Below are 10,202 nucleotides of genomic sequence, written 5' to 3' on the forward strand. Positions count from 1 at the left end.
TGGCCAGTATGGAGATCCAAACCCTTAACCTTGGTGTTATAACACCACACTCTAACCAACTGAGCTAACCGGTCAGCCTACTTTTGACTTCTATGTTGCTAAATTTGTTCTCGTTTTCCTTGACTGCTTAGCATCTTTGAAGCCAGCTGACTGCTCCCTCTCTCCTCCATGAGACACTCTTCTCTGGTTTCTGTGACTGCACATGCCCTGGTTTTCCTCCTACTTTACCAGCTGCTCCTTCTCTACTACCCTTGTTGGCTTCTCCTCTATGTGATCTCAAAATTGTGGCATTCCTCAGGGCTGGAGCCTGGTGCCTCTTCTCTCCTCTCTCTCCACCATGACCATGTGGCTTGCATGCCATCTTTTTGCTGAGGACTCTGATACTCTATTGCCAGCCAAGGGACTCCTCCCTGAGCTCCGCACCCTCATGATCAAGTGGACTTCTTGGACATCTTACAGGCTTCTCAAATGGAAAGTATCTGTGGCAGGATTCTTGCATTTCTCACCAAACCTCTTCCCTCCCTTGAGTCTTTCCATCTTCCAAGTACATATCCGGCCCCCAAATCCCACATTCACCCCGATTCCCTTCCTCCTCTACCCATCAGAATATTTGCAGATTCTGTCTCCTAAGTGTGTTTAGAAGGTGTTTACTTCCCCTATCTCCAAGGCCCACCTTGGTCCAGGCTCCCTCCCCCTCTCCCCCGGCATCACCACCATGACATCCACGCTGGTGTCCTGTATCCACTTTGGCCCAGTGGCCCTTGATTCTCCCCAGAGCAGGGGGTTGCTTAAGATGTCAATCAGATTATGTCACTTCCTCGACTTAAAAGCTTCCAAAGCCTTCCCAATTCCACCTAGAACAAAATCCATTCTCCTCACAGCCGACAAGGCCTATGTGATCTGGCCCATTCCCTTCTCTCCCTCCTCACCCATGTCACTGTCCCCATCACCTGCTCGGTCTTAGCTACCTGACCATTCCTCACACTCACCACACCTCCCCTGCCTCAGTCCATTTGCGCTCTCTGTTGTCTTTGCCTGGAGCGCTCTTACCCTGACTCTTCCCACGCCAGCTCCTTCTCCTTTTCTAGGTCTCAGATGAAATGTCCCTACCTTCCCTGTTGACCTTATGCACAGTGGGTGTTTCCTCCACCGTCCTTGTTTATTCCCTTAATAGTGGGCTTTGAGTTTTGATGATCATATTTCTTTGTTGATTTGTGTTGTCTGACTCCCTCATTAGATATAAACCCAGAAAAGCAGCAAGGGTATTTTAGCAGCCCAGTTCCTAGTGCCAGCCCACTGAAGGCTCAACAAAATTTGCTGAGTGAGTGAATGAATGAACAAACGCACTGGACACCCATTATGTGCCAGGCACTTTTGTGTATACCGAATTATTTCATTTTCACAATGATCCCATGAGGTTGTCACATTGCACTACATTCCCAGATTCCCTTGCAGTGAACTGTTCTGGCCAATGCATGTGAGTAGAGTGAAGAAAACCCATGTGGGATCTCCACTCCCTTTCTTCTTGGTCTGCCAGCTGGATGCCGAGGATCCAGCAGTGGATTCTGAGGCCCTGGGACGACCAAGTCACAAGATGGGAGGAGACTGGGACCCTGAAAGACTGAGTGGAGCAGAGTCTCCCCACCCCCAGTAGTCTGCATGAGCAGGACACAGGCTCTCCTGTGTCAAGCCACTGAGGTTTCCAGGCTTATTTGTTATAACACCTTGCCTCACCTTAATTAATACATCAAAACGCCATTTGTAGGTGGTGGTGAACAAAAACGTGGGTGACAATTTTGCTGACAAATTTTCATCAAATGCATCGTCCCACAGCAGAAGCCAAGGACGCAGTGCTCACGCCTGTTTTAGCACCTTGCTCTACATGTTGAGGTGTGCGCTGTTCTGTCCTCACTAGGCTGTGAGCCCTTCCAGGGAAGTGCTTGTGCCATGTTCATCTCTGTGACCTCAGCATCCAGTCCCCAGGAGGCCTTAGGGAAGGCGTGTTGAATCCAAAAATAAGTGAACTGGTTGTCTGCACCCCTCATTGCCTTTCTGTCCCTCAACATGTCCAAGAAAGCCCAACTCTCTAATTTTACAGAGGCCCAAAGGGAAGAAATGACTTCCCCAGGCTGACACGGCAGCAGGAAGCAGAGAATCAGCCTGTTTCTGGGCTGCTAAACACGGCAGCTGGCTGTTCAGGAGGGAATCCTGGCGCCTTCCAGGTGCTGAAGGAAGGCTGGGAGATGTGGGGTGGTGGGCGGTTGCGGGAGGTCACTCACAGACTCCTCTAGGCCCCCAAGCTGACCCCACCAGACTCACGGCCCCACTGCCCCTCCTCCAGCAGCAGACACTCCAGAGCCTCCCCCACCTCTCAGCCAACTCTGCCTGGCTCCTGCAGCCCAGGCATCCACATCACTCAGTATTTTTAGCCTCACCACCTGGCACCTGTGGTCACTGTGTCTGCCCAGCCTGGCGGTGTCCCCTCCCCAGGCCTTAAAGGGCCAGAGCCCACTAGCTAGAAAGGAGAGCAGCTCCCACAAACACAAGCCACTACACCCCCAGGGCAGGAGGCAGAGGGATATCCCCAGCAGAGGGGTCCCTAAAGTTGGAGGTGGGAGATGGAGGGAGTGGAGAGGCAGAATCTCACGGCTGCCTGACCCTATGTCCTGTGACTGTCTCATTCTGGAGTTTTTCTTTCTTTCTTTTTTTTTTTGCAGCTGGCAGGTACAGGGATTGAGCCCTTGACCTTGGTGTTATCAGCTTCATGCTCTAACCTGCTGGGCTAACCAGCCAGCCCCTCATTCTGGAGTGTTTCCCTATTCTTTCTTTCTTTTCTTTTCTTTTTTTTTTGTGAGGGGGGGGAACCCTTGCCCTTGGTGTTATAACACTGTGTTCTAATCAGTTGAGCTAACCGGCCAGCCCTAGTCTGGAGTTTTTCAAATGCTGGTTTGCTCAAGTTGCTCACCTGGGGGGACTGGTTAATATTACACAGCCATCCGCTCTAAGACCTGAGGCTGCAAAGTCTCCAAGGCAGACGCTGGGAGTGTGTGTTTTTAACAATCAGCTTGGATGATTCTGATGCCCCGTCTCTCCATGTCATGTTCATTTGTCCATTAATTCATCCAATAGGCATTTTGAGCTCCCACTATGGAAACAGTGGTTCTGTCACACGTCTGTTGCTTTGGGGTTCACGAAGCTCTTCGGCACCTGTGACTTCACCGTGCCTCCTCACTTGCTCCCGTCTTGTGTCACCCTCCCCACTGCTAGCCCGTTGCCTGTGGATCAAGTCCTTGGCTCGGCAGTCACAGCCCTTTGTGACTTGGCCCCTGCCATCCCTGCCAGCCTCACCTCCATCATCCCCACGCGATTTCCTCTTCAAGCCACCGAGCCTTTGCTCTTGCCATTCCCGCTTCCTGCAGTGCCCTTTCCTCAGCTTTTGTCACCTCTGGGGAGAGCACTTGCTCTTCCAGAGAGACTTGGGTAGGGGGATCTCCTCTAGCTCCTGCAGGCAGAGGTAGTCTGTCTTTCCACCTGGCTCCCTGGGCACTGTGCACCCAGGCCCGTCAAGGCTCCTGTCGTTCTGCACCGAACTGACCTGTCTCCTCCTCTGCCTCTCCTAGCATGCTGCGACCCTGGCACTCTGTGGCTGCCCAGTCAGTGTGTGGAATGGTAACCCAACAACCACGGTGGGGAACTTCCTCCCATTTCACAGATAAGGAGACAGAGGCTCACAGAGGGGAAATTACAGACCCAGGGTCCAACAGAGACGGTCAAGGAGGAACCTGGCCCAGGCTGCAGGAGCCCACTCCCTACCCTCCCATCCTGGCGGGCCTTGTGGGGACACCTGGCTTGGCCCCGAGCCTGCCCTTCTCCCCACTTAGTTGTGCTGACTCAGGCGGTGATGGAGGCGTGGGCGGGCTGGGCTGGAGCAGAGGTGACCCCTGGCTCTCCTGCAGATTGTCTGTCCATTCCTGGAGCCCGTGGCCACAGCTTGGGTAATGCATTTGGCTGGAGCCTGGGTTCCCTGCAGGTGGGGGTGGGGAGAGCTGGCAAAAGCAATAGTGGTCCCAGGGCGTGACCCCCCACTGGGCTCTGCACATAACCCCTCTCCCCACATAAGTACATAGAACTCACACCTGCTCCCACAAACACGTACACGCACTCACAATCACACACACTCACCCCCAAATACCTAATCACAGAGCTGCACAAGCCTTTATTCTCTCTTTCTCTCTCTCCTTTACACATGCACGTGCACACACACACACACACATACACACACAACATATTTTCACTTATTAATTCAAGAAAGACTGAACACCTGTTAGGTGCCTGTGCAGTGCAGGAAGGAAAGGTGGCTCTCAGATCAGGGTGAGTCAGGGGCTTCCAGGAAGGCTTCCTGGAGGAGGCAGCATTGTTGCTGGGCCTGGATGGAGGGAGCCAAGGGAAGGGAAGTCTGGGCAGAGTCTCACTGGAGGTGAATAGAGGGGAACAGAGTGAGATGAGGTGGGAGATGTCAGCCTGGATCATGCAGGCCTTGCATGCCCACCTGAGTGTTGCCTTCATCCTGTGGGAGCCAGGGAGCCACGTAGGGCTCTGAGCAGGGATGGGACATGATCACAATAGGAGAGGACAGGAAAGTCACTCAGGTGCCAGGGTGGGAGAGCTAGGGAGTAGACTGTGACAACCAGGTGAGAGATCTGAGTCTGAATCAGGAAGGTGGCAGTGGGCGGTGAGCAGTGGACAGACAAAGAGAGTTGGAAGTGGGGCTACCAGGCCCAGAGGGGTCCCAGGTGGATCGCTGTGCCTTCGCCCTGCCCACCCGCTGCCCACTCATGGGCACTGACCTCTGCAGCGGTACCTCTTCCAGCAGCTCCTCCTCCTCCTCCCTGTGGAAGCAGACGAAGCAGAAGGCTGGCATGTCGTCGGCTCCACAGCCCATGGGCCAGGCCGGAGGCAGCTCCAGGATGGGGCAGGGGTGGCCAGTGGTGGCTTCAGCAGCATTGTCCCTGGCCTGGGCAGGGGTCCCCGAGCCAGAGCATTCCAGGGTCAGCAGCCTGCCGGCCTTCGGGCCCCACACCTGCCCACCCACCACTTGTGCCTTTTCGCTCAGGTTGCCCGTCGCCTCGGTGGGTGGAAGAGCCAGTGGCTCTGTCTGATGGGGTCTCCTGCCCTGACCCACTCAGCTTCCAGTCACAGGCTGGGCCTTGGGAAGCAGCTCTCAGCCTCCTGTGCTCAGAGGTGGCTGCTGGGGGACAGAGGTCCGGCAGGGCCCCTCACTGCCCCTCGTGGAGCCTAGGCCCCTCTGCTGCTGTCTGTCAGAGGCAGGACTGAGAGGACAGGCTCGCAGATGATCTGTCCTTCTGTCCTTCAGTCTGTCCAGCCGTCTGCTTCTCCCTATCCAGCCAGCATGGCCACAGAGGTAGTAACCCTAAGAAAGTTTGTTCTCCTCTGCTGGGGTCGTTGGCACAAGTGGCCTCCAGGACAGAGGTTTGGGACCTGAGGCTGAAAGGTGGGTGAGGGCCAGGTGAGGTGGCACAGTGCTTGCGCTGTCCCCAAGAAAAGTTCTGACCCCTGGAGTCCCGGTCCTGGCTCTGCTCGAGTGGAGGCTCCGCTCTCTGCTCCCTCCGACTCCAGTGGCTGCTCTGGCAGACTGGCTGGGCTGTGGGTATTAATAGCTCCACATTCACGCTGAGAAGCCTGGAGGTTAACTCCTTCCCTGCCAGAGCTGGGGAGGCCGACAGGGCTGGCAGGTGGGGTGGGGCCGCCTGGCAAAGTGGACACGGGGAGTGGAGGGAAGGGCAGGGCCTCAGTCTCGCCCCCACCCTGAGCCTGGCTGCCTCAGTGGGACCCTTGGTGCCACCTCCTGCCCACGAGTCTCTGTGTGGCGCTGGGCACCCAGGTCTTGGTCAGAGTGCCCTGGCCACCTGAGCCCTCCACATGCACCCCCAGGAAGCTGGATGGGACTGGGTCTCGGGGCAGCACTCCTGGGATGGGCAGGGTCTGACCTTCATGGAGCATCCCCAGGGCTCCCCAACACACATATCCATCCCTCAAGTCACCTGGTCCCTCTGCATTCCTGTAACAGTCACTATCGCCAAGTCTGTGCCCAGTTCTGTGGATGGTCTCAGTGGGAACCAGAGATGGTTCAGACGCAGCACCTCATTCTATTGAGGAGTGCAGGAGGAGGGTGAGAGTGGCGGAATCAGAGTAGAATTGTTTGCTTGCAAAAAAATGTTTGGGCTGGCTGGTTAGCTCAGTTGATTAGAACATGGTGTTATAACACTGAGGTCAAGAGTTTGGATCCCCATACCAGCCAGCCACCAAAAAGAAAGAAAAATAATTTTTTAAAATTGAGCACCTGCTATGTGCTGGGCACTGTGCTGGGTGCGGGCACACAGCAGTGGAGAGGGCAGACACTATTTCTGCCTTGAGTGTTTGTGTGTCCCTGCAGTAGGCCAGTGGGGCTGAGCTCATCTATATGGTGCCACTGTGTGAATTAGAAAAGGTGCTCCGCTGCAGGCAGGTGCAGCCCCAGAGCACCGGCTTGCAGTGTGGACCCAGGCTGGGCATCAGCCCCACTCGCCTCCTTTGCAATTGACAACGAGCACAGCCACTTTCCATTCCCAGTGGCCCCGGCAGCCTGATAAACAAAGAAAAAAGAAATTCAGACTGTGGAAGTGCTATGAAAAAAACAAAACAGAAATCTGAGAGAGACTGATGGGTAGGCAGTTAGCTAGGGTGTTCAGGGAAGACATCCTAAAGAGGTGACATTGGAGCTTCGACCTGCAGGAGGAGGAGCAGGAACCAGCCAGAAGATCTGAAGGGAGAACGTTCCATGAAGAGGGTCAGCAAGTGCAAAAGCCCAGAGGCAAGAACAGGCTGGTGTTTGAGGGAGAGTGAGGAGCAGAGGAGAAGAGCTTAGAGCCAGGCCTCCAAGAGTGAGTAGGGCGTGGCAGGGGCTCAAGAGATTGGCATCATCGGCAGAGAGGACAGAGCATGCAAGGCGCAGAGGCGTGAAACGGATGGAGGAAGAAGCCCAAGGTGACATGGTCAGAGGCACAGGAGGTATTTACCCCAGAGCTGCCCCGCCCAGGGCTCTGAAGAGGAAGGATGGGTGGGAGGAAGATGAAGTGGGAAGTTGGGTCAGCTGAGGAGTGGAGGAGTGTGGTGGGGGTGGGGTGCTGAGAGGCTTGGATGGAACTGTCTGTATATGTTGAACTGAACTCCACTGGCTGGAAGAACAGGTCTAGGCCTCCTTGGTTTAAAAAGGTGTGGGCTGAGAACAGAGCCGCCGCGTGCAGTTGTTCAGGCCACACTCACTGCACGAGGACAACTTGGCAGATGGTGGATGGGGGCAGATATCCAGCCTGCCTCTGCTCTGCCAAGCCTTGCACTTTTGAACTGTGACAGCATTGGGGAGGGGGGAGGTGCGTTTTTCTGATTGGTCCACCCAGAAGCATGCCTTATCCTTATTGGTCTGTTCAGAGGGCGTGCTTTCAGAGGGTGCATTTTTCGAATTGGTCTGCCCAAAGGGGGAGCTCTTTTTCCCCAACTGGCATAAAGGGGCCCCATTGACTGGGTTGGGGGAGGTGACCTAGGGGCCCCAGGCTCTAGTACAGGATTTGCTACAGACTTGCTATGTGACTTTGGACCAATCACTGTACCTTTTTGGAACCATAGACATAGACCCAGCTAGAGGCCAGCTGGTCCAATCCCTACACTGCACAGGGAATAAGAATGAGCCCAGAAAGGGGCAGCAGTGCCCCCGAGGTCACACAGCAGAGCCAGCACCCCTGACTCTTGACTCAGTACTCTGTCCTCCCTGCTGCAGCATCCGCTTGAGTCATTGGCTATGCAGACTTGGTGTCTCTTTGAGGAGAGGACAGGAAATGAGAGGGGACAAGAGGAAGGGTGGGGGAGGGAAAGAGAAGGTAGCTCAGGCTATGGCTCCCTGAGGTGGGGGTCAGAAGGGGTCAGGGTGCCCCAGGCCTCTAGGCACCCTTTCCCCCTCTTCCAAGCCCCAAGGGGTTGTCATTTGCAGATGTTAATTATTCAAGATGCTGCTTTGCCTGGTTTTAATGCACTCTGATGGCGTTCTCTGGCTAATGGGGAAAATCAATAGGTTTTAATTCTTAGTGGCTGTGAAGCTCTGTCTGTCTCCTGTTTGGGTGGCTGGGCCTGGCTCTGTGGCTGGGGGTGTGCGGTGGAGGCTCAGATCCAGTTCACAAGAGTCTGAGACTCCCCTTTCCTTCTCCCACCCTGCATTCTCTTCTGACTCCAGCCTGGGGAGGGAGGATTAGAATCACCAGGCAGCTCCAAACTCTGCCCCAAACATCTCTGAGGGTCTGAGTCCTTAAATCTCAGCCATTTGTCACCCCTCCAAGACGGATGGTGGCTCTTCCTGGCCTTTCCCAGCCCCTGCATCAGACCTATGGGCCAGACACATGCCAGCAGGGGATGCCCCACCAGCTTTTGGGGGCTGGAGTCAGGTCTGCAGCCCTTGGCCCTGGCATGTTGGGGTCTGGGGAAGCCTTCCCCTGCCCTCCGCTCAGGATCAGCTCTGCTCATCCTCCTGTGCTCAGGCCCGCCTCACAGAACTGTCTTGGGATGTGAGGGGAATCTTGCCTGGGTCTCACATTCCTGAAGAGCCTTAAATGTAGACTTCTGTTGTTATCTCTTTGTGACATTATACATTCAGGCATGACAATTTCTCAACAGGATTGAGAGCTGAGCCATTCATCAGACATCATTAAGAGCAGGTCCCATCTCAGACCACATCCCATCCTCGATCACCCAGTGGTGCCCTGAGTCAATGTCCTTTATGAATCTGGTAATTAGCTTGTGAATGGAACAACTCTCTTGCACTCTATTTGTGTGTGTGTGTGTGTGTGTGTGTGAAGTGTTAGTTAGGCAAGTATAAACATTTAAGATACACTTTAGTCTTTGTAATGCTGTTTTTGGTATTTCTCAATGTTTCCAAAACACAAGCCTTCAAAAAGGGAAGATGCCTGAGATATTTCAACCTTGGAGAGGCCCTGCCTGCTTCCAGATGGACACAGGCCTTTCCTGATGGACACAGGGCCAATCCCTGGCTAGCTAGAAATGTTCGGGCCATCTAGAGGGGCTGTCTGATGGCCACGGTCCTCTGGAACTAGGTCTTGGGACTTTGAAAATAGTGACTGTCGGGCCTCACCTGCCCTGTCCAGCCAGGACCCAGCCTGACCCCTTCCCGTTCCCCACCCAGGCCCCAGTGAACACCAGGCCCAATCCCAGATTGGACAATGAGCTTTTGGGGTGTGGGCTCCACAGTGGGGCAGACCTGGCTTGAGACCCTCTCCGACACTTAAGCTCTATGCTCCCTCACACCCCCTGACTTTCCATTTTGGACTCAGGTGCGCAAAAGACTGAATTAATCGATGGCACATTTTTATTCTTGGCCATGTAGGGCCCCTACCTTGTTTTTTTGTCCATATCTTTATTCCCTTTTGCCATGGATGCTGGGCAGGCAAAAGCTACTGAGATTTCCTCCAAATATGCACCTTGTGGGATCACTGGCAGAATTATATGAGCCAGAGCATATATAATGCTTAGGAAGAAAGCTAGCACCAAGTGACTGATCAGTTTCAGGTCCCATTTCATCCCCTGGGGTGGTTTTCTCTGCTAGGGGCCTTTGAAGCTTGGAAAAAACACCTTCCCCTTTGCTATACCCAAGTATGGCTGGTGTTTTTCAAAATCCCTCACTAAAGACCTGAGTGACCCCCTGGAATAGAATCTAATTTGCTCATAGTCTGATGGAGAAGCAAATATGGACACCATTAGCTTCCATTTCAAATTCAAATTCAGTAGTAACTGGGTGCACAGTCCAACACAGGCCAAGTGCTGGGCAGTCCGTGTTGGGGCCCAGCCAGGAGCAGAGAAGAAAGGGTTCCACTTTCTGGGAATTCACTACCCAGTTTGGGGGTTGGGAGATGGCCCTTCTCTTTCTATTAGGGTTCAGCTAAGCTGCTGTAACAGAGGTCCCACATTACAGTGGCTCAAATGAATTAAATTTCTAACAAATTAAACTAGGAGCATATGCCAAAGTGTTATTTCAGGTTTTCCATGAGGGAACAGGCTTTCTGACCATGCTGGTTAGAAAGACCCTTTACCTTTTCTAGGAAAGAGAATGGTTAAATATTTGTTGTTCGACCAAGCATAAG

General features: G+C 53.8%; 1 protein-coding gene across 1 annotated transcript in view; it reads right to left on the reverse strand.

The window, feature by feature from the left end:
- Positions 1-5,625, reverse strand: part of SBK1 (SH3 domain binding kinase 1) — a 54,546-nt gene extending 48,921 nt beyond the window's left edge. The window contains exon 1 of the mRNA XM_063100846.1: positions 4,848-5,625. Coding sequence (XP_062956916.1) covers positions 4,848-4,942 — 95 coding nt within the window. The 5' untranslated portion in view covers positions 4,943-5,625. The remainder of the gene's footprint in view (positions 1-4,847) is intronic.
- Between the last annotated feature and the right edge of the window lie 4,577 nt (positions 5,626-10,202).

This window comes from Cynocephalus volans, chromosome 6 (assembly GCF_027409185.1).
Source record: "Cynocephalus volans isolate mCynVol1 chromosome 6, mCynVol1.pri, whole genome shotgun sequence".
Lineage (NCBI taxonomy): Eukaryota > Metazoa > Chordata > Mammalia > Dermoptera > Cynocephalidae > Cynocephalus > Cynocephalus volans.